General features: G+C 46.8%; 1 protein-coding gene and 1 long non-coding RNA gene across 3 annotated transcripts in view; one reads left to right on the top strand and one right to left on the bottom strand.

Annotated features, from left to right (window-relative positions):
- Nucleotides 1-25,105, top strand: part of LOC147020703 (uncharacterized) — a 43,082-nt gene that overhangs the window by 7,191 nt on the left and 10,786 nt on the right. The gene's annotated exons all lie outside the window — the stretch shown is intronic.
- Nucleotides 9,491-25,105, bottom strand: part of ISL1 (ISL LIM homeobox 1) — a 49,699-nt gene continuing 34,084 nt past the window's right edge. For both annotated transcript variants that reach the window (XM_085896248.1, XM_085896249.1), the window contains exon 6: nt 9,491-10,469. In XM_085896248.1, the coding sequence (XP_085752374.1) occupies nt 10,356-10,469 (114 nt within the window). In that variant the 3' untranslated portion in view covers nt 9,491-10,355. The remainder of the gene's footprint in view (nt 10,470-25,105) is intronic.

The raw sequence follows: 25,105 nt of genomic DNA, 5'->3' as shown, positions 1-25,105 counted from the left end.
TCGATGCACCCCTGGAAGGCTTCTTCTGGAATCCTCCGGAGCTCCGTCGTCATGGCCCTTTTGATGGCCTCCACATCAGGAAATCGGGTCCCCTTGATCACCCCCTTAAGCTTGGGGAATAGGAAAAAAATCACAAGGGGTCAAGTCTGGTGAATACAGGGGTTGCTCCAGAGTTGACACGTTCCTCCGCCAGAAACTGTTGGATGCTCAGGGCACTGTGAGCAGGGGTGTTGTCATGGTGGAGCACCCAGGCGTTGTTCTCCCACAGATCCCTCATCTTGTCCCGGACTGATCTCATGAGGCGCCGGAGGATCTGCTTGTACACGTATTGATTCATTGTTTGGCCCTGTGGTAGAAACTCGAAGTGGATGATGCCCTTGATGTCAAAAAACGTGATGAGCATCATCTTGACCTTCGACTTCAACATCCTTGCTTTCTTTGGTCTTGGTGATGCCAGACTTTTCCACTGATGACTCTTCCGTTTGGTCTCGAGATCGTATTCGAATATCCACGATTCATCGCCAGTAATGACTCTCCCGAGCAGGTCTGGATTGTTCTCGAGGCGCTCAATAATGTCTTGACAGACAGTGACTCTTTGCTGTTTCTGGTCCTCGGACAACAGCTTGGGGACCATCTTTGCGCACACCTTGCGCATTTCGAGATTTTCAGTGATGATGCTCCAGACAGTGTCCTTGTTGATGGAAAGTTCCTCAGCAATCATCCGCACCGTGAGTCGATGATCTGCGCGCACCATCTGCTTCACACGCTCGATGTTGTCCGCCGTTCTGCTCGTTGTAAATCTTCCAGACCATGGATCTTCTTCAACCTCCTCCTGTCCCTCTTTGGACCTCTTGTGCCATTCAAAAGCACGTGTACATGACATTGCTTCTTTCCCGTAGACTTACTGTAGCATTGCGAAGGATCCGGAAGGTGTTTTGCCAAGCTTGGCAAGAAACTTCAGATGGGCTCTCTGCTCATAACTCAAAGCGCGACGACTCAAACTAGACAACGTGTAAAGCACGATATGTAAAAAAAAATCACACAATGAGCACAGTCAACCATAACCAATCATATATATTGCTGGAATGTTGCGAAAGACTGACGTAACTCGTTCATTCAAGTTGTGTAAGTGGAGCACACAGCAGGCTCAGTCCCGTTACTTTTTAGATGGACCTCGTATCGTGAAAACTTTGTCAATCTGATATACGGTTCCAGAGAAAAAGGAATAACAAAATGCAGACACGCATGTACGTACACACATACAGGACCGATCGCTTAACTCCACTTTTCGCCTCCATTCCACCAATCACGTGACCAGATTCATGCACAGAATCTGATGACGTAATTGTTTGAATGAAGGCCCTCTCGATGCCGATTACAGTGATGCATGTTTACAGCCCACAGGTCATGAATTTGGCTGAGGGCATGGCTGTGCTGTTGACTTGTGAGCGACATCATTTTGCCTTTCATGCTATCATATATGAATATGCTTGAGCTCGGGTTGATTGGGGGTTTTACGGTACCGGGTGCAACTGGAAGTGAGACGAGCGGCTTCGTCGGTCACGGTTGGAATAAAGGATTGACTCGGATAACATTCTGGGTAACATTCCCGGATCAGATTGCGGGAGAGTGTGTCGGAGTGGTGCTGAGGTGTCGTCCACCAGACGGCGGTCTCCTTGGGTTAACCTGAGGTGGTCCCTTCGGGTGGGTGCCTGGAATGTCCTATCCTTAAGAGAGGATGATCACCTGTCTCTGTTATCATCTGAGCTCAAGCGGTTGGACATCGGTATCGCAGCACTCTCTGAGGTTCGGAGACCGGATTGCGGCGAGATCATGGTGGGTCGTTACACCTACTATTGGTCTGGTCGCATTGATGGTTACCATGCCCAAGGCATTGCTGTAGTTGTGTCCAATAAGCTGACTCCAATGATAATTGAGGTAACACTGGTCAACGAGCATATTATGAGACAAAGGATTCGTCACTCCTTGAGTGTCATTTCCCTGGTCTCTATTTATGCTCCGACTGAGGCGAGTGATCTCACCGTAAAGGACGCATTGTATGCCACGCTTGAGTCTGTGGTTGATCAGTGCCCCAGGTCAGATACACTTCTAGTCGGGGGATTTCAATGCATCGACTGGAACTGATAGGGATGGTTATGAGACGTTTGTTGGCCCGCATTGGTCTGGAACTGTGATTCAGAATAGCACTAAGTTCATGGGCTTAGGGTGGCTGGTTCATGGTTTCAGTGCCCACAAGCTCATCATTGGACTTGGTATTCCAACGCTGGCAGTGTAGCAAAGGAGATTGACCACGTCCTCGTTGATGGTCGCTGGAGGATGATCCAGAACTTCAGGGTCCACCGGAGTGCTCATTTCCTCAATACTGACCACCGGCTTGTTGTAGCAACTCTTAAGTTGCACCTTAAATCCAGGAGAATGGTACCATCGCAGCCTCGGCTGGATGTTGGCAAGCTCAATGATGAGAGGGTAGCTGAGGAGTTTGCGATCAAGCTGAGTGGAGATTTGGGGGGTCTGGGTGCTTTGTGAGATTCTGAAGAGTTGTGGAGCGCCTTCAAGGCCACCGTCCTTGATGTTGCCGGTGGTTGTCTTGGAACTCACCGTAGGGCGAAGAAGAATTTTGTCTCTCGGGACACTGGATACCATTGACCAGAGTCGCAGGACCAGGCTGAATGGCAGAGCTGAGCTGTTCAGGGAGCTGAGGCGTAAAACTGTTCGTGCGCTTAGGGTGGACAAGGCGGCCCATGTGCGAGGACTCTGTGAGGGGGGTAGAGCATCACCTGTGGTCAAGTGATTCTCGTCCTGCTTACAGGGGAATTTGCGCATTGCGTTCGTCCAAGCCCATACCTCGGTGTATTGCAGTTAGAGCGGAGGGTGTTGGGCTCTTTACAGAGGAGTCTGAAGTGAAGGCCGCTGGGCCTGCTACTTTGAGCGGTTGTACCAGGCTGAACCACCAGCTGTCGAGTTGGACGTCAGGGGTGTTACAATCACTGTTACTCACCCTCCAATCAATTGTGGTTCACCTTCATTTGTGGAAACACAGGCTTCGGTGAACCAGTTGAAACGGGGTAAAGCTCCAGGGATCTGTGGCATCCATGCTGAACTTCTCAAGACTGGTAGAAATGCTGCACTCGTGTCGTTGCATGCAGTTCTGTGCTCTGCCTGGAACACAGGCATCATCCCAACTGACTGGAAGAGGAGCCTTGTTGTCCCTCTCTGGAAAGGGAAGAGTGATCGCCAAGACTGCAACAACTACCGAGGGGTGATTCTGCTCTCAGTGCCGGGCAAGGTCTTTACTTGGATATTTCTTGATAAGGTTTGCCACCATCTGCTTCAGCACCAGCATCCAGAGCAGTCAAGATTTACAGCAAAAAGGTCAACGATTGACCGTATCCTTGCTCTTCGGGTCCTCACTGAATGCAGACGAGAGTTTCGGCAGGGGCTACTTCCAGCCTATGTTGATCTCTGTAAAGCGTTTATTTCAGTGAATCAGGATGCCCTCTGGAGGATTCTTGGTCTTTGTGGGGTGCCACCAAAACTGATCGATCTGATGTCTGAACTCTACTCTGGTATTGAGAGGCTGTGAGGTGGGGTGATACCATCTCTGACTTATTTCCAGTTAGTGGAGTTTGTCAGGGGTGTGTGCTGGCCCCCACACTTTTCAGCACTTGTTTGGACTGGATCGTGGGGAGGATATTGGAGAGATCAAGTTGTGGTGCATTGTTTGGGAATGTCAAGATCTCTGACCTTGATTTCACAGATGATGCAGTCATCTTTGCGGAGACTTGTGAAATCCTTTTGGGGGCCCTCGAGGTGCTGAATGAGCAGTCGGAGCCGCTGAGATTACGGATTTCCTGGGTCAAAACTAAGATCCAGGCTTTCTATGACATCATGGATGCTGCTATTCTGTGTGTGCTTGTTTGTGGTGAGGATGTTGAGGTCGTGGAGAGATTCACTTACCTTGGCAGTGATATTCATGTCTCGGCTGGCTGTGAGTCAGAGGTCAACAGACGTCTAGGTTGGGCCTGGGGAGTCATGGATTCACTGAATCATGGGGTGTGGCACTGCCGGTACCTGTGCCGGTCCACTTACAGGATGAAAATCCGAGTCTTCAAGTCCTTGGTGCTTCCAGTCTTGGTCTATGGATGTGAGACTTGGACTCTGACCAGGGATCTGAGACGGTGACTTAATTCCTTTAGTACCAGGTCTCTTCGGAGAATCCTTGGCTGTCGCTGGTCGGACTTTGTGTCCAACAAGCGGTTGCTGAGACTGCTTTTCACTCACTCGTGCACTGAGGTATTTGAGGAACTCAGCAACTCATCACTGTGCGCTACATCTGGCCACGCATTAACGCCGATGTGTGCCGTTGGTCAAGCAATGCCTTCAATGCCAATGTTTCCAAGATGCAACATTATACTGTCGCACCACTTGGTAGCTTGTCAATTCCAGTTGCAGTATGTGTTTCAACAAGGTCCATGTGGATCTTGTCGGTCCCCTTCCACCTTCAAACAGGCACCGCTATTTACTGACTTGTGTTGACTGCTTCAGCTGTTGGCCGGGGGCTACACCGATAGCTGACATCACCGCACCTGCCGTCGCCATAGCCTTTCTCCACAACTGGATCGTACGTTTTTGTGTTCCGGCAACCATCACTATGGATCGTGGTAACTCATTTAAATTGGCTCTATTTCGTGAGCTGGTTCAACTCCTGAGTACAAACCATGTATGAACCGCCATTTACCATGGTATAGTGGAGCATTTCCACCACCAACTCAAGTCTTCCCTGAAAGTGCATGACAGCTCCACACACTGGATGGACATCATACTTATGGCTCTGCTTCGTATGCAAGTTGCCATAAAACAGGACCTTGGATGCTTCACCGCAGAGCTCGTGTGCGGTGCACCACTTCGTCTCCCAGGAGAATTCTTCTCAGCGTCCGATGTCATCTTGCCCGATGCCACCAACTGTGCCAACCAAGCATTGCATGGTGGTCGTGCAATTTCCTTCAAAAATCTTCTCCAGAACCACCAGTCAGAATGCTACCAAATTTGGGTTACACTTGGACAGGGGACTGATGTTAAATTGTTGAGATAATGGCAATCACATGACTGAAAGTGTGTCAAAATTGTGGACAAAAAATCATATAAATTCCTTCAAAAATATTCTTCTCTGGACCCACCAGTCAGAATGCTACCAAATTCAGGTTGCAACATTAGGCCAGGGCCGAGATAAGCTACAGGTCCAGTGGTCCTATTTTTATTATTTTGCATGGAGCCTGTGGCTGTTGGTTGCATCATTGCTGGGAACACGGCTGTGCCGCTGATGCAGTGCCGCCTGTCCCCAGTAAGCTGGCACTCATTTTGCTGACCTCGGAAGGATAACAGGCAAAGCCAACCCACCTGGTGTTATTCAACGACACAAACAGGAGCTCACACTCGAGATCCTAAGATCTTAAGCCAGCCACCTTAACCGTGAAGCAAACACGAGGCTTCGTGTGAATATCAAGATGACTTGAGGTACACGACAGAACATGGAATCAGCTGAGTGTTTTGGTGTGTGCCTTGAAGGCATGAGATCGAGTGTGCTGGATTACAATTCAATCCCAGAACAGTTTGTTCATGTAACATGGTGTCATGGCCGGTTGGAGATGTAAATGCAACTTCACGACAACCAACCGACCCCATTGGCCATTAGGACATGGTGTAACATAGCCTAATGGGACAAGGTTGTGAGATTAATCTTTTATCCGCCAATGGGGCGTCAGCCCAATGAAAGAGGGATTACATCTTGGGTTCTGGAAATCTGTCCAGAGCCTCCATTCAAAGGACTGGATGCTTTTCTTTCATATTCAGTTGGTGTATGTGTCGTGACTCATTAATTGTTCTTTACATTTTGCTAATATTTGTAATAAAGCAAGCATGTGAACACCAACAGCCAATCGGTGGAGTCCTTCCAGAGAGCCAACATACACAGGTGATACTGCAAGGTGCACGTCAAGGGAGCGTGTCACCACGACATGTCAGTAGCTCACGCGCCTTTTATCTTCCCTATTCACGAGTCACTCAACACGTTAATATTTAATAGTGACTTTTGTTCCACATCATCAAGACTATTGAGTGAAGTTTGTTCCGTAGCCTGATGTCCGTAGCCTGATGGAGTACTGCTCTCCCCTCTGGGCTGGTGCTCCTGCCTCCCACCTTTCTCGGCTTCACGCTGTCGAAACCAGGGCATTTAAGATCATCGGCATCTCCCGCAATGAAGCTGAGTCTTTGGGCCTCTCACTCAATCACCGCAGGTTGGTCGGTGGTCTTTCTGTCTTCTACCGACTCCTCTCCAGCCTTGCCCCCCCTGCTCTCTCTGCGATTTGTCCCCACCACATTTCCACAGGGTGCTCAAGGTCCGCCAACAACCCCCTTCTGGTAAAATTACCAAAATCACGAATCACTGCTCATCTTCACTCTTTCATTCCTCTTTTTTCCCGCCTTTGGAATAAACTTCCTCACTCTATTCTTTCCCATTCTTCCCTCCAGGCTTTCAAAACAGCTGTTCACCACCACCTCTTATCTTCCCCCATCCAAATCCTCGATCTTTTCTACCCCCAATAATCCACCCAAGCCCACTTCCTTCATTTCTCCTGCTTTCCTTCCTGAAAGTCCCTGAAATGTCCATCTTCTCTTCGCCATGTTCCCCGTCCCATCCCCATCCCTCTCCCTTCCACAGTTCACCTAATGTGTCTGTTTCCCACTGTTTTGTCCCTTCAACTCCCACCCCTCTTGTCTCATGCCTCCTTGCTGTGAGTTGTGTGTTAGCTCTCATATGAGCCTCGACCAAGGTATACAAAAAAAAAAAAAGTGGATTCTCTTTGTTTGGCTGAAACAACCACAATGAGAACGAAGGAGTTTTCTCCTCTGCTTGCCACCTTCGACACCATTTTAAAGCTGCAGCGGCTCGACGCCAATAAACTCTTCTTCTTCACCAATGTCTGGAGAGACGACGAAGGAGTAATCAACCAGACTTAATTTACAATACGTCATTGTATTTTAAATATGTGAGATTTCTTTTGTTCTGGTTTAAACACCATCAAACAAATAATGACTACATATGCAACAAGAAGGGCACTCAGTAGAGCGCATACCTGCGCCATGTCATGCCTGATCCATGAGAACATATCGAGCCCAATACATTTTTGAAATATCATGCTATACAGTACTATATCATTTTTGGCCCTGTCTCGCAATGGTGAAGAATCACTTAAAAAATTTAATAAAAACCATCTTGCCAAAAGGTGACCATGTGTGACTTCTTTAAGGTCACTGAGGTGAACAGAGCTGCTAACCACCAGGAGCGACTCCTTGAGGAATATCTGCCTACGAGAGATTCCGATGAGAATCGTTCTACAGAGTAACCATGAAAAATATGCTTTTGCCTCATAATGTCACCAAATGACGTCATAATGTCTCAAGCTTGACATATGTAGAATGCACTCATCGAGGTGTTCAATTTGAGGTACTGCACGATATGGTTCCTAAAACTTGAAAATTTGACCTTGGGGTCAAATATGTTTGACCTGAGGCGCTAACCATGAAGGTCAAGGCCAATCGCCACCAAAAATTAATCAGCTGAGCGCCATGAAACGATATTCCCATGAAGTTTGAAGACGATCTGATCAAAATTACTCAAAAATAAGGGTTTCGTCGACTCCCCTGATTTGCGACAAAGTGACCTTGACCTTTGACCTTGACCTTCAAAATTTTATGCGCTGAAAGGGACCTCTATAGGCCTCTGATATGCGAAGTTACAAAAATTTCCAATGATAACTGTGCTCTGCAGAGTGATTTATACGTGATTACAGACAAAAAAAACATATGAAGGTCAAGGCCAATCGCCACCAAAAATTAATCAGCTGAGCGCCAGACCATGAACTATATTCCCATGAAGTTTGAAGACGATCCGATCAAAATTACTCAAAAAATAAGGGTTTCATCGACTCCCCTGATTTGCAACAGTGACCTTGACCTTTGACCTTGACCTTCAAAATTTTATGCACTGAAAGGGACCTCTATAGGCCTCTGATATGCGAAGTTACAAAAATTTCCAATGATAACTGTGCTCTGCAGAATTTTTTATACGTGATTACAGACAAACAAACAAAAAACAAACAAAAAAAAAACATACAAGCTGACTCACATATCTTTGCAAAAACTTCGTTTTGGCAAGATAATAATTCTCATATCCAGATCCGGATTTTGATCTTCACCAAAATCTAATCAGTTTGTCCTTGTCACACACCGAACCTGTCCACCAAATTTCACCCGGATCCATCCACGAATTGTTGAGATATCCTGTACACAGACAGAAAGGAGTGAAAACATAACCTCCTTCACCTTCGGTGGCGGAGGTAACAACATCGAGGTATGGGGCACAGCAAATGATGGGATCAAAGAAAAAGGTAGTGTGGAAAAAAAAATCTTATTATTTTTAAACAGGAGAGATTAATACAGGATTGAATATGCTTTTGGGAACCATTATTTATTTATATATATATATATATATATATATATATATATATATATATATATATATATATATATATATATATATATATATATATATATATATATATATATATATATATATATACTTTACTATCTGCACTACCTTCACACAACTTTGAATTATTTATATATACTTTACTGTCTCCACTACCTTCACACAAGTTGGTAGTGTATAATAGAAGATGACCTCTCTTCCAAGGAACCTCAATGCATAAAGAGACCAATGAGCCCATCGAGCCCGCATAATGGTTGCCAACCGATGACAGTTTGTCCGTGCTCTATCCTTTTTAAATGTTCAGCATCAAGCAAGGAAGCACAGAGCACCATTTTTAAACTCCATGACATCGCTCATGACTTGCACTGCAACCTTTGTTCAAAGACTTTCAGTACAGGCTGCTGTTATTAACAACACTGACATGGTTTGTTCATCTTTGATAATCCACAGGTCGTACCTTAACGCACTGTTTAACAAACCGATTCCATGTTGTATGTATACGTTTTAAATGTATCTTGTTTGGTATCATGTTCTTCTTCTGGTTGAATGTTGAGCTTTGCCTGTACGTGGAGCTTTTCAAACGCAGCACGGGAAGCGCCCGCCGGAAACGGGAGACAGCCGAACACACCAGCGCGTGGACAGACACCACAGTTCACATTATATAATAGATACTTAACATCTCCACTGCCAACACAAACTTTGAATCTTTATTTATTTATTTATTTTTGACCTTTCGACAGCATTTATTTCTGCAAATGTAAAATCTACACGACTCATTTTGAAGGTGCAGCTGGGGGTTGTGTCCTCAATGAGGGATGTGTTATTGTTATTTCTAGATTTCCTTCAACTCCCAACTCATGATTCCTTTTACCAACTTCTTCCTTACAACTTACATGACAATATCCACCAACAACCGATACGTCACTTTCCGTTGTTTTATTTCATTCGGTACAAATGAACCACGAACGGCAGGGCTTTAGTCAGCGCCACTCGGTATATATAAATACTCTATACATACCATGAGATATAGGACATTCGTAATGCGTGTAAACAAGACGGTGAGACGTGAGCCCCCTCCTCTCCCCCCACCCCACTACCCCGTAATGGGGTAAATTGAAGGCAAGCGCGTGCACAGGCAGGGTAGGGGCTCCACCAGGCCCAAAATGAATGAATAAATAAATTAACGCAGAGAGGACGCATGCTGAGAGGGGAATAAGGGAAGAGGCTCAGAATAATTTAATAAATGTACACGTTGGGATCGAGTTGTACGTGCTGAACAATGTACAGGATTAAGTTATAACAAGCCACGTGAAGCCAGATGAAGGTGGGGAATGGGATTAGAAGGGGCGAGGGTGGGCTTCGAACGTTCCATCATATATACAGAATACAATCCGTGCTGCAAGCCATGATCGTCCCCACCCCTCCCCTTGTACGCACCGACTATACAAACACGAGCACGAAGCAAGTTGCATATGTACACAAACACATAAAGGACATGTGCCATTTGTAAAGGTAAATGTCCAACTTGCAATGTCCGCACACTCTCCCATATGTGCACTTGGCAGAGTGGGTAAAATGAAGAGCAGAACGAAGCTGTATAGAATCGATCTCCACATAATTAGAGTTCATCTCCGGTCATGGCAGGAGGAAGGCTTAGCCAGCCTGGCTTGCATTATTGTCTAGGTGACATCTCAAGGTCTTCTCCATCAACCTCACCCTTGCGCTTCCTGCAAACCTCTTCAAAACCCACCAATCTCCTTCCATATCAATCGGTACCCCCTGCTCGTCAGGCTTCGATTGGGCTCGAACCGATGCTCGTGGGTGTGTCTGGGAGTTGGGACAGTGATGTGATCTCACTGCCTGTAGAGTTGGACCCTGGACGACCTTCAGAGAAATTCACCTGCAAGGCGGGAACATACAAAGCGGTTGTGCATGGCAACATACAAGGTATGGGGATCAATGTGGATAAACTCATGCAAAATAAAGGAGTAGCAAGAAAGGTCCGCACAAATAGCAACACATATATGAAGACACCTGGGATTTCATGAGACCCCCTCCTCACCCCCTGTGCATGTTTAAATTGTTCCACCGATGTGATGCCGAAACATTTTAGATCATTGAGGACTCTCCGTCTGTACCTCCTGAAATCCAGAATTATACCCCACATGGAGTTTTATGTGGTTAGGAAACTCAAAACTCGTATTATAAGTGACTTGATGGAATGATTTAAGAAATCCATTTATTTTTGACTTGCACACTCTGATTCAAGGTCTTTGCAAGAAATAACGGAATGAGTGTTTGGTGTAATAAATGCTTTGGAGAGAAGAGACTCGATGTGCAAGTGGTGGAGAATGTTCAAAATGGTTTCACACCACAAAGTGAGCCACGATGAACCAAATTCTGCTGTGGATGGTGGGAAATAGTTTTATCTTATTTAACTTCAACCCCAGTCCCCAACCCCCTTCCCCGTCTCATCTCCACCACCTCCACAATCATCATAGCTCGTCGTTTTATCTGCTGCTATGCAGAGTGGGATACTTAGCAGGGTTCAGCACAGTTATGGGGATAACATGCTGGAAACATTTGAGTGTGTGTTTAGAGCTAGTGGACTCTCATTAAGACAAAGTTTGTAAGAGGAATTTTGATAAGATAATAACAAAGTAGAAATGGCACTTGGTAGAGCGCACACCTGCACCAGGCTGAACAGTTTACATGTTGTATCCCACTGTAGGCTGGATTAGAATCCGGACCTGAACCAAAATCGAATTGGCTTGTTCATGTCATCTCTCCAACTCATCCACCTACTTTTGGGGTGATCCATCCACAACTTTTTGAAATATCATGCTATACTGTATATCGTTTTTGGCCCCATCTCTCAATGGTGAAGAATTACTGTTAAAAATATATATATATATATATATCGTATCCAGATCCGTATCTTCAACAAAATTGAAGTGATTCGTCCTTGTAGCACACCCAACAAGTCCACCAAGTTTCGTCCGAATCTGTCCATAACTTTTTGAGATATCATGCGAAATATCGTTTTTAGTCCATCACTCAATGGTGAAGAATCGCTTTAAATAATTCTCGGATCCGGATCTGCGTCCGGATCTTCATGAAAATCGAATCAATTCTTTCTTGTCACACACCCAACCTGCCCACCAAGTTTTGGCTGAAAATCCATCCACAACCTTCGGCGGTAGAGGTAATAAATTATTTATTCCCATTTATGTATGTCTGGTTACCTCTGCCACCAAAGATGGAAGGTGGTTATGTGTTCACCCCGTCTGTCTGTTTGTTTGTGAACAAAATATCTCAAAAAGTTGTGGACGGATTTCGACGAAATTTTGTGGAGTCCTTGGGTATGTGACAAGGATGAAATGGTTCGATTTTGGTGAAGATCGGAATCCGGATCTGGATCTGAGAATTTCTTCAGTGAGTCTTCACCGTTGGGAGATGGGGCCAAAAACGACATATAGCAGGGTATCTCAAAAAGTTTTGGACGGATTCCGATGAAACTTGGTGGGCAGGTTGAGTATGTAACAAGGAAGAATTATTTCGATTTTGGTGAAGATCCGAATCCGGATCCTTGAATTTTTTAAGTGATTCTTCACCATTGAGTGATTGGGCTGAAACGTTATTTCGCACAATATCTCAAAAAGTTATTTGTCGGATTCGGACGTAACTTGGTGGATGATTCGGTGATAAGAACAAGCCGATTAAATTTTAGTTGAGGTTCAAATCTAGATCTGGCCTATCTGTGGGATACAAAACGTAAACCAATCAGCTTGGTGGAGGTATGCGCTCCTCCGAGTGTCCTTCCAGTTTGTGTTTATATTTATTGCCATTATTTTAGCAAAATTCATCCCAAAGTCTGTCCCTTCCAGACGTGCTGTACACACACATATATCTGTAATAATAAATGTCAGTGTGTGTCAGTCTCCCCCATAATTCCAAAAGCATGAAACCTCGCAGCCTGAAACTTTGCATGCTTACGAAGGGAACTCCAAGGAAGTGCATGAATGAAAATTGGGTGTTTGGGTTGATTTAATTAGTTAATTAAAACAGCTCGGTTAAATTAATTAGTGGCTTTATTTCATGTCCACACAAGCGATATCCTCGAGAATCTCTTAAACTAAGCTGAATTACGAAATTTAAGCTCCAGAATCGAAGTTGATAGCAATTCCGAATCCTAAAAAAGTATTCCTTTGTCCAATTCAGACAGAGTTTGGACATTCGGACATAGCTATCTCTTGCCAACCATTTCATTGGAGTGCTTGCTTGATTGCTTAAGCCGCTTGCCGAGCGCCCTCCAGTGGACGGTGGTACAGTTCATGCCCCGATTGGGATGCACAGTCAGCAGTTGCTGCAAAGTGGAGGTACATATTTGGATCTGTAATTTAGGGACTCTCCGTGTGTGTGTGTGTGTGTGTGTGTGTGTGTGTGTGTGTGTGTGTGTGTGTGTGTGTGTGTGTGTGTGAGTGTGTGTGTGTTTGTGTGTGTTCTGTTCATAAAGCACAACATATTCTTTGCAAAGTCCCCTGTCTTCACGACCTCCACTACTCCACCCCTCTCCCTCTTCCCTCTTCCCTCTTCCCTCTTCTCTCTCTCTCTCTCTCTCTCTCTCTCTCTCTCTCTCTCTCTCTCTCTCTCTCTCTCTCTCTCTCTCTCTCTCTGGCTCCGCACGTATCTGGACGGTGGTTATTCCCGGATGGTGGTTATGTCTGCACATATACGGACAGTGGTTATCTCCGCATGTATCCGAACGGTGGTTATCTCCACACTTATCTGGAAAGTGGTTACTCTATACGTGTCTGGACGGTGGTTATCTCCAGACATGTCCAGACGGTGGATATGTTTGGACAGACCTTCCCCTCACACTGCCTTACCTGACGCTTCCCTCACGCTGCCTTACATTACGCTTCCCTCACGCTGCCTTCCCCACCCCACCCTCCCCTCCCCTCACACTTCGTTCCCCTCCACGCTGCCTTCCCTTCCTCCACCCCTGCTTACTCCCCCACTCCTCTTCACTCCCCCTCTCCTCCCTCGCTCCCCCACCCCTCTTCAGTCCTCCCTGATTCCTCGCTCTCCCATCCCTCCTCGGTCTCCCGACCTCCTCGCTCCACCACCACTCTCTTTCGCTCCCCCACTCTTTTTCTCTCCCCCCCCTCACCCTTAGTATACCCATTGTCCGGACGGTGGTTACCTCCGGACAGACCGTCCTCTCTCACTGCCTTCCATTGACTTATCTGGACAGTGGTTATGTCAAGACGTGTCCGGATGGTGGTTATGTCCGGACAGACTCTTCCCATGACACTGCCTCACCTTGCGCTCTCCTGCCCTTAACTCAAGCTGCCTTCCCTTGCCCTCCCCTCATGCTGCCTTGTGTTTTTTGGGGTTTTTTTGGTATACATTGACGTGGCTCATATGAGAGCAAACACACAACACACAGCAAGGGGGGCATGAGACAAGAGGGGTGGGAGAAGTAAGGTCAAAACAGTGGGGAACAGAGACATTAGGAGATCTGTGGAAGAGAGAGGAATGGGGCGGAGAACACGGGGTATACAAGATAGACATCACAGGGACTTTCAGGAAGGAAAGCAAGGAATTTGAAGGACGTGGGTTTGGGGTGGATTAACGGGGGTAGAAAAGATCAAGGTTTTAGATGGGGAAAGAGAAGAGGTGGTGGTGAACTGCTGTTTTGAAGGCCTGGAGGGAAGAATTTCTCATGCCCCCACCCCTCCTTGCCCACCCCTCCTTGCTCCCCCCTCCACCTCAATCTCCCTCCCTCCTCTTCCTCCCCCATCCTCTTCTCCCTCACCCCTTTAATATTCCTGTCAGCAAAGTGAAGGGTTGCATTTGCTCATATAAAAGAACAAATTGCTTTGGAAACAGCCACGAGGACAAAAGAAAACATGATTGCTCGTACACTGCTGAGGTCAAAAGTTAAAAGCTCCACCACCCATCATCATCAAAAGATATGGGATGAAACTTTGCCACCATGGCACCCATAACAAAGTATGCAGGCATGCACACACACCCGCAGACAGTTCCTTTACATATCCAAATCTACCCATATGTACCATGTCCGTGTGTGCCGTCTTCGTACCTCTACCTTGTAGTTACTGCCAACTGTCTATCCTGATTGGGACACAAACTGCACCGCGATTGACTGTAGGGAGCTCGGCAAGTGGCTTAAGCACTCAAGCAAACATTCCAATGAAATGGTCGATAAGGAACAGCTAGCTTGGCAAGCAATAGCAAGCAGATTGGTAATGGCACATACCGGCAAAAAATAAACCACCACTTTCTGCGCATTCCTTAATTTTTTTTCCTCAATCAGTCGTCTGACCAGCACAAAAATTTAAGTTGAATGCTTTGGTTAAATAAATACTTAGTAATAAAAATCGCAAATTTGTTACAATTTTCAGATTTCACTCCAGATTTCGAGTTATCTAATCCACATCTCCAATCTTTCAAATGGTGTTTCACAGGTAGGGTGATTTGTCAATGTGTGTGCTGTCTAGAGGATGGACGTTAAACTGGATGTCACATCTGAGAGAATCTCCCCCTCCCCTCTCCGCCTCCCCTCTCCCCGTCTTCATTCTCATCCTTCTTCCTCTCTCCCACCTCTCTCTCACCCCTCTCCCTCTCTCCCACCCCTCCCTCTCTCCCACCCCTCCCTCTCTCCCACCCCTCCCTCTCTCCCACCCCTCTCTCTCCCCCTGCTTCCCACCCCTTCCCCTCTGTTATGGACTGATGGTTTAGTTTGAATTTAAAACGGCTTCCCAATAGTGTAGCATGTATAAATCAGATTTGGAGTGAGCTGACAAGAGAGGTGCAAAGGTCGCTGCATGTGTGAGCATGCATGCAGGCAGGCCTTTTCCAGGGAGATAGCATGGGTTTTAAATGCTCCTGCCTGGTTTTATATAGAAGCCGGCGGTTAAAAAGAAAACGTTGCTGTTTGGGTTCGTTTTATCATCCTTCCCTTCCCTTCACCACCCCTTATGCTGCCTACACTTCCCATCCCCTTGCGCTGCTTTCCCCTCCACTTGCACTGCCTTCCCTTCCCCTCACACCACCTTCCCTTCCCCTCACACCGCCTTCCCTTCCCCTCACACCTCCTTCCCTTCCCCTCACACCGCCTTCCCTTCCCCTCACACCGCCTTCCCTTCCCCTCACACCGCCTTCCCTTCCCCTCACACCGCCTTCCCTTCCCCTCCCCCCACACTGCCTCCCCTCCCCTCATGCTTACCTCCTCCCAAACCCCCTCCCCTCCCTGCTCCCCCTCCTCTCTCCCCCATCCTTCTCGCTCCCACACCCCTCACAGAGTATACAGGGATGTTTGGCGATGCGTTGCTCTTCCTCCCCCTTCCTCACCCCTCCTCGCTCCCTCTCCCTTCCTCCTCTCCCCCAACCTCTCTTCGCTCCTATACCGCCTCTCTCCTTCCCCCTTAATACTCCCGTCAGCGAAGCGACGGGTTGTATTTGCTAGCATTTTGAATAAAACTTGCTTTTCACATGACCAGACGAGCAAGAAACACTTCATTTTATATCCGTCAATAACTTATCGAATGAGCACACTTCCTTCCTTCCTTGCATGTAATTGCTGCTTCATCAGGATGAGTATTACCACACACGGTCGCTCATCATTCATTTTAAAATGACAGGATGCTGTGCTGTTTGATGATCCAATCGATTAGAGAAGTGATTTAAAATCTATTGATTCACAGCCACTTAATAACGTCGATCCATCATTCGTGGAAACGCACCAACCCGGCACAGTATCCACTTCATGTGTACACAATGATGTCATTTACCACTTTATTATCTGCATCCTTGGTAGCAGTGGCGATGCACTGTACTCATAGTCAGCTGAAAGCATGAAAAAAAATCACGATGATAAATGGATGCTCATTTGCTCAAGGTCATCTGCCATCTGCTTGAAAATCAGCAAACATTACTGCTCTGCATAAAATGTGCAAAAACAGATCCCTGCAACTACAGACCAATCAGCCTTTTCTCAATCATCAGCAAGGTTATGGAATCCATGATCGCTTCAGACATTAAACCTTCCTCTTCTCCAATGGCTTGATTTCCGATCATCAATTTGGATTCAGACCAGGTCACTCGACCATGTATATGCTGCTTCTGCTCTCCCAACAATCAATGAAGGTACTCAATGCCAGACATGAAATAAGAGCCATCTCCCGAGACATATTGCGTGCTTTTGACACGGTCTGGCACCCTGCCCTGCTCCCCAAATTCTCTTCCTATGGTATCCAAGGACATCTCCACTCATGGCTCGCAGACTTCCTCTCCTGTCACAGCCAATGTGTGACCCTTAATGGAGTTCTCTCATCCCCTCTTCCTGTCCTCATCGACTGGAACGGATAGGGATGGTCATGAGGTGTGTGTTGGTCCCCATGGGTCAGGAACTATGAACCAGAATAGCACTAAGTTCCTTGACTTTGCAAGAAGTCATGGACTTAGGGCGGCTGGTTCATGGTTTCAGCGCCCACAAGCTCATCACTGGACTTGGTATTCCAACGCTGGCGGTGTGGCAAAGGAGATTGACCATGTCCTCATTGACGGTCGTTGGAGGATGATCCAGAACTGCAGGGTCTACCAGAGTGCTCAGTTCCTCAATACTGACCACAGGCTTGTTGTAGCAACTCTAAAGCTGCACCTTAAATCCTGGAGAATGGTACCATCTCAGCCTAGGCTGGATGTTGCCAAGCTCAGGGATGAGAGAGTAGCTGAGGAGTTTGCGAACAGGCTGAGTGGACACTTGGGGGGGTCTGGGTGCTTTGGGGGGTCCTGAAGAGTTGTGGAGCGCCTTCAAGACCACCGTCCTTGATGTTGCCGGTGGATGTCTTGGAGCTCACCGCAGGGCAAAGAAGAATTTTGTCTCTCAAGGGACACTGGATACGATTGACCAGAGTGGCAGGGCCAGGCTGAATGGCAGAGCTGAGCTGTTCAGGGAGCTGAGGCGTAAAACTGTACGTGCACTGAGGGTGGACAAGGAGGCCTACGTGCGAGGAATCTGTGAGGGGGTAGAGCATCACCTGTGGACAGGTGATTCTCGTCCCGCTTACAGGGGAATTCGCGCATTACGTTCATCCAAGCCCATCCCTTGGAGCACTGCAGTTAGAGCGGAGGGTGGTGGGCTCTTGACAGAGGAGTCTGAAGTGAAGGCCCGCTGGGCCGGTTACTTTGAGCGGTTGTACCAGGCTGATCCCCCAGCTGTCGAGTTGGACGTCAAGGGTGTTACAATCCCTGTTGCTGACCCTCGAATCAACTGTGGTCCACCTTCGCTTGTGGAAACACGGGCTGCGGTGAACCAGTTGAAACGGGGCAAAGCTCCAGGGATCTGTGGCATCCATGCCGAACTTCTCAAGGCTGGTGGAAATGCTGCACTCGTGTCGTTGCATGCAGTTTTGTGCTCTGCCTGGAACACAGGCATCATCCCAACTGACTGGAAGAGGGGCCTTGATGTCCTTCTCTGGAAAGGGAAGGGTGATCGCCAAGACTGCAACAACTACCGAGGGGTGACGCTGCTCTCAGTGCCGGGCAAGGTCTTTGCTCGGATAATTCTTGATAGGGTTCGCCACCATCTGCTTGATCACCAGCGTCCAGAGCAGTCAGGCTTTACACCAAAGAGGTCAACGATTGACCGTATCCTTGCCCTTCGTGTCCTCACCGAACGCAGACGAGAGTTTCGGCAGGGGCTGCTTGCAGCCTATGTTGATCTCTGTAAAGCGTTCGATTCAGTGAATCGGGATGTCCTCTGGAGGACTCTTGGTCTACGTGGGGTGCCACCAAAACTGATCGATCTGATGTCTGAACTCTACTCTGGTACTGAGAGTGCTGTGAAGTGTGGTGGTACCATATCTGACTTATTTCCAGTTGTTACTGGAGTTCGTCAGGGATGTGTACTTGCTCCCACACTTTTCAGCACTTGTATGGACTGGATTTTAGGGAGGATGTCGGAGAGATCAAGCTGCGGTGCATCGTTTGGGAATGTCAAGATCTCGGACCTTGATTTTGCAGATGATGCAGTCATCTTTGCGGAGACTTTAGACATCCTTTTGGGGGCCCTCGAGGTGCTGAATGAGGAGTCGGAGCCGCTGGGATTACGGGTTTCTTGGGTCAAAACTAAGATCCAGGCTTTCGGTGACATCTTGGATGCTGCTGTCCTGTCTGTGTCTGTTTGTGGTGAGGATGTTGAGGTCGTGGAGAGATTCACTTACCTTGGCAGTGATATTCATGTCTCTGCTGGCTGCGAGTCAGAGGTCAATAGACGTCTGGGTCGGGCCTGGGGAGTCATGAATTCACTGGATCATGGGGTGTGGCGCTGCCGGTACCTGTGCAGGAGGACGAAAGTCCGAGTCTTCAGGTCCTTGATACTTCCAGTCTTGCTCTATGGGTGCGAGACTTGGACTCTGACCAAGGATCTGAGATGGAGACTTAATTCCTTTGGTACCAGGTGTCTTCGGAGAATCCTTGGCTATCGCTGGTTGGATTTTGTGTCCAACGAGCGGTTGCTGAGAGAGACTCGGATGAGATTTGTTACCTGCATAGTCCGTGAGCGTCAGTTGCGGCTGTATGGACATGTGGCTCGTTTTCCTGACGCTGATCCTGCTCACCAGATTCTCTCAGCGAGGAGTCTCATGAGTGGAGGAGGCCAGTGGGCCGACCACATGCCTCATGGTTGCAGCAGGTTGACCATCATCTCAAGGAGATGGGGATGGGCCTGGCATCTGCCTGAGGGATGGCCAGACGGAGGCCCCTGGCGTACCGGCGGAAAGTGGACGCAGCGACCCGCTGTTCTGGCACATGCTCCCATACCTGACCTAGTCCAACACGTCGAACATGTCTTTCAATCCTGAAGATATCTCACACACTCACGATGTCTCCCCAGGTCAAAAAACCAGTAAAGACCAGTAGCTTACTGGTCAACTGGTACCAGTTGAAAACCAGTAGCCAACTGGTACCAGTAAAGCCAGTTGGTTTCTTACTGGTTTTAATATGGAAATTGGAATAGAGTGATATAGTACCAGTTGAAATACATGTATTTAACTAACTGGTATCAACTGGGACCAGTACATTGTAACTGGTATCAACTGGGAGACCAGTACATTGCAACTGGTATCAACTGGGACCAGTACATTGCAACTGGTATCAACTGGAACCAGTAAGACTAACTGGTACAAATATGAGCTACTGGTTTTTTCAACTGGGAAATTGGAATTCTGACTGAATTTAACTGGTACCAGTTGAAACCAATAGAGACCAGTTAAAGACCAATTAGATCCAATAGAGACCAGTTGAAAATGTGTACTGGTTTTAACTGGTTTTTCGACCTGGGTCTCTGAAAGGACTGTCTGGAAAAGCCCCCCGTCTATATTCTCAACAATCCTCTTGAAGAAGTCCTTTCATTCAAGCTTCTGGGTCTCACTATCTGCCATGATCTTTCCTGGGAAAGCCACATGTCAAAGCTGGTCTCCAAAGTCAGTCACCGACTGGGCATCCTCCATTGTGTAAAGTCCTTCCTTGGCACACCTGAGCTCCTGATCACAAACAAAACTTTCGTCCTCAGTCTGATGGAGTACTGCTCTCCCCTCTGGGATGGTACTCCCGCCTCACCTTTTTCGGCTTTACGCTGTGGAAACCAAGGCATTTAGGATAATTTGTATATCCCGGGATAAGGCTGAGTCTGGGTCTGTCACCCTCTTAAGGCCCTGTCACACCTTGACGATTTAGCCAGCGTATGCCTGACGTATGAAAAATTTGGCTAAAACGCTGGCACACGTCAAATACGTTATGGGTAAGTTTGTATACGTTAAGAGCATGCTGGCATACGTCGTAGTACGCTGGCATTCGTCGTAGTACGCCGAGATGTTAAACAAATTTTCCATGCTTGAAATTTTCGACGTATGCCAGCGTATGACTCGCACATTCCGCATAACGCTGGCCATAAGTTGTAGGCACGTTACACGATCGTTGACACACGTCGACTCACGTTACTTGTAAGTTACTCAAAAGTTGAAACACGTCGAGGTAATGTTTCGCGTACCCGAAACTTATTTCGAAGCTATGAGTAACGTGTTGTAGGCACGTTACGCGATCGTTGACACACGTCCACACACGTTACTTGTAAGTTACTCATAACTCAAAACACGTCGAGGTAATGGTCAGCGTCAGTGTTCCAGACTCCCTGGTTTTTTTTTTCCTTCGGTATGACGGTGATGTTGACACTTCGATTTCTAGTGCGGTCATAATATAATATTATTAATAGGCTGCCGCTCAACGATTCAAATCATAACCGCACTAGAAATCGAAGTGTCAACATCACCGTCATACCGAAGAAAAAAATGGGGAGTCTGGAACACTGACGCTAACCATTACCTCGACGTGTTTCGACTTATGAGTAACATGTGTCGACGTGTGTCAACGATCGCGTAACGTGCCTTCAACTTATGGCCAGCATATGCGGAATGTGTGTCATACGCTGAGTACGTCGAGAAATTTTCAACATGCTGAAAATTTCTCGACGTACTCGGCGTATGATGACGTATGCCAGCGTACTACGACGTATGCCAGCGTGCTCTTAACGTATACAAAACTTACCCATAACATATTCGACGTGTGCCAGCTTGGTTCGGCAAATTTTTCATCTGTCGGCATACGCTGGCTAAAACGTCAAGGTGTGACAGCGGCTTCACACTTCGATGTCTAGTGTGGTTATGATTTGAATCGTCGAGCCGCAGCCTATGAATAGCCTACGCCACGTGATCGGCGGCGATACGCTGCCGCGCGCTATGCATAAGTAAGACTATCGTTGGGCATACATTGTGAACGCCGACAACACGCTCAGCATTCGTTGGTATAAGTTATCTATATGTGATTAAAACGTTCTGTGTACGTTATTAATACATTATGCATACGTCCAACACAATATTATACGCCCAAAACTTAAAAAAAACATCAATAGTTCAGCGTACGTCAGCGTTTCACATACATTTTGAGACCTTGCCATACGCTGGCTAAAACGTCAAGGAGTGACAGCCCCTTTACCACAGGCAGGTTGGCAGTCTTTGTCTTCTATCGTCTCGTCTCCAGCCTTGCCCCCCCCGCTCTGTCTGAGATATGTCCCCCCCCCTAAATTTCCATCGGGTGCTCAAGGTCCGCCAGCAATCCCCTTCTGGTAAAACTACCAAAATGAAGAATCACTGCTCACCTTCACTCTTTCATTCCTCTTTTTCCCCACCTCTGGTACAGACTCCCACACTCTGTCCAATCCCACTCCTCCCTCCAGGTCTTCAAAACAGCTGTTCACCACCATCTCTTATCTTCCCCCATCCAAAACCATGATCTTTTCCACCACCGCTAATCCACCCCAAACCCACACCCTTCAAATTCCCTGCTTTCCTTACTGAAAGTCCCTGTCGTGTCAATCTTGTTTACCCTGTGTTCCCTGCCCCATCCCTCTCCCTTCCACACATCTCCTCATGTCTTTGTTCCACACTGTTTTTTTCCTTCCCTCTCCCACCCCTCTTGTCTCCTGCTCCCCTTGTTGTACGTTCTGTGCATTAGCTCTCATATGAGCCTCAATAGTGTGTTCAAAAAAATGAAATTAAATTAAACAATATTTAGAGGTCGCTGAAATTTTTTAGATTTTTTTTTTTGGTGTCTGCACCCTTTCATGTGTTATCCGGAGCGAATAGTAAGAAACAAGCCAAATCAAGTAATACATTTAATCCAGAACTGGAAACATAACCCAAAGCTAATATTGCAGAAAACAAACAAAAGCATGGAATGCATGTGAATCAGAACTGAACATAAGATGGAATTAATCTCAGGCCATAAAATTTCAACATTTTCAGCGACCTCTAAATGTTATCCGATTCACTCAAAATTTGGCATGAATGTTTCTTGTGTGTAATGGAATGAGGGCAGCCATGTGGAGCATGAATTCTGTAACTTTAATTTTTGCGTATTAATTGCTGAAAAAAAGTATAGTCTGTGTTTTTCAAGAAGGCTATAGATGTTTGCGTGGTGTGCGCTTAAACGTTTCTCGATGAACGGTCTAATCTCTCAGCATGTAAAAAGGGTCCAAAAAGGTCCAAATGGTCTAAAGCTCTAAATAGTCAAGGGTCCAAGCTGTCTCATGTCTGAAGGGTGTAAATGGTGTGAAGGTCTGAGGGGTCTAAAGGGGCTTAAGGGTTGTAAAGGTTATAGGGGTCTGAAGGGTGAAGAAGTCGAAAGGGTGAAGGGATCTCAAAGTGTTGAAGGGGTCTTAAAGGTAAAAGGCGTCTTTAGATATTTGGGGTCTTCAGGGTCTAAAGTGTCTTCAAGGGTCTTAAAGGGTCTTGAAGTGTATTAGGGGACTTAAAGTGTCATTAAAGTTACACAGAACATATCAGAACACAACAAAGGGAACAGCAGGAGAAACATGAAATGCTGAAAGTAGACTAAGACGGAAAAAGAAGGGATGCAGGTGATGATGAAGGGTAGGGGAGAATGCAACGGATGGACAAGAGGGATACTTAAGCAAAATTTTTGGAGGCATGAGGGTGGGTTTAGCAGGTGTAGAAAAGATCATGGTTTTTGATGGGGGATGGTGGTGAACAGCTTCTTGAAGACCTGGAGGGAAGAATGAGATTAATGAGTGTGGAAAGGTGGTTTCACAGGCAGGAAAAAAGGAGGAACAAATGAGTGGATTGAGCAGTGATCCTGGATTTAGGCAGTTTCATGAAGAGGGGTTGCTTGTAGACTGTGCATCCTGCAGATTCCTGGGTGGGGGGGGGGGGGTGGTAGGACAAAGCACAGAGAGGGCAGAGGGTGCAATACGAGAAATGAATGAGATGAAAGACTAAAGAGAAACCACCGACCTGTTGGTGATGGCGAAGTGATAGGCCCATAGACTCAGCTTCATCGCAAGAGATTCCAATGATCCTGAAAGCCTTGGTTTCCAAGGTGTCAAGCTGAGCAAGATGTGAGGCAGGGGAGCCAGTCCAGTTGGGCAAGCAGTACTCCTTCAAGCCTTGCAGGTGGATAGGAGCACAGGTATGCCAAGGACTTTGCACGATGGAGGATGCCCAGTCGGCATTTGGTTTTGGAGGCCAACTTTGAAATGTATTTTCCCCAAGAAAGATCATGGCTGATAGAGAGACCGAGGAGTTTGAATGACTGAACTTCCACAAGAGGATTGTTAAGAAAAGAGATGGGATGGTTTGTGGTATGGTCCTTTGAAAAATGTGTATATACAGTAGACTACGCGTAAGTCAGCAGCGTGTAACTCGTCACTTCGCCTAAGTCGGCAGCGTCAAAAGGTCCCGAATTTATCTAATGTTTAATCCCTTTGAATAAAGTCTGTAAGTCGTCATCTCTAAGTCGTCACTTCGTCTAAGTCGTCAAATGTTGTCCATTCCCGCGTAATGGAAACTCGAGTAAATTACCACGCCTAAATCGTCACACGGAACTGCTGCCTCGTGAGAAGCCAGATTTCATGGAATCGTGATGCGCGCTCATTGGTGTACACCGCCAGTGATAGGCTATTTATAACTGCACTGCGTTCATCTCAGTCAGCGACCACAGTGCGCCGTCCCACTGGTTATCTGAAGAGATAGCCAGGCTGCGCAATGCAGTCTCTGGCAAAGGAGTGAAGGATCGATCGAGCTTAGTGTTGAAGTCCGATCATGGTTTTATATTGGCTTGTTTTGGACATCACCGCACTCACTTACACATACGCATTGAGTGGTAGTCATCACCACGATGACTGTGTGTCATGTAATTTGTCGACATACCATCACCGATGGTATATGAGTTGTCTTACAGTTGTTCATTATCTTTACTTTTGATAAACTGATTCATGAATTCCATCTTTGCTTGATCACTTTCCAACTCGCCAAATGAACCCCCACCTATGCCCTGAGGATTGTGTTTCCCTTTTGGTACAATAGCCGGCTTAGAGATTGTTGCGCCTTCTCACACGTACGTGGCCAGGCCACGCGCGACTTCATCCTTCACCCCACAGTCATCATGAATGTTCGCATACGCGTAAGTCGTCACACGTCTAAGTCGTCACTTTTTTCTCGGTCCCGATGGTGACAACTTACGAGTCGTCTATTGTATATATCAAGATTGAAAGACATGTTACAAGTGTTTGACCAGTTTTTGATTTTTGTCAAGGTCTGAGGAGAAGGACGAGGCTGCTGCCTGTCTGTCAGAAGGATGAGGGATGTCACGACAGAGTGAAGTCATCAGCAAAGAGATGAAGAGGATTTTCCAGAGAGTCAGTGAGATTATTGATGAATATTAGTAATAAGATGGGGCCAAGAACACTGCCTTGGGGTACTCTTGACAAGGACGGGAAAATAAAGAGTTCCATTGAGAGTGCAGGATGTCAGTAATCCAAGAGTGGAGTTGGCCTTGGATTCCATAGGCAGACAGTTTGGAGAGCAAGACGGAATGCCAGACTGTATCGAAGTCTTGAGATATGTCCAGAGAGATGGCTTAAAGGTCTTAAGA

This window comes from Eptatretus burgeri, chromosome 9 (genome assembly GCF_056783735.1).
Source record: "Eptatretus burgeri isolate ZD-2024b chromosome 9, Ebu_testis_v1, whole genome shotgun sequence".
In the NCBI taxonomy this organism is placed as follows: Eukaryota; Metazoa; Chordata; class Myxini; order Myxiniformes; family Myxinidae; genus Eptatretus; species Eptatretus burgeri.
The sequence above is the reverse complement of the archived record's forward strand: the minus strand, read 5'-3'. Positions and strand labels throughout refer to the sequence as shown.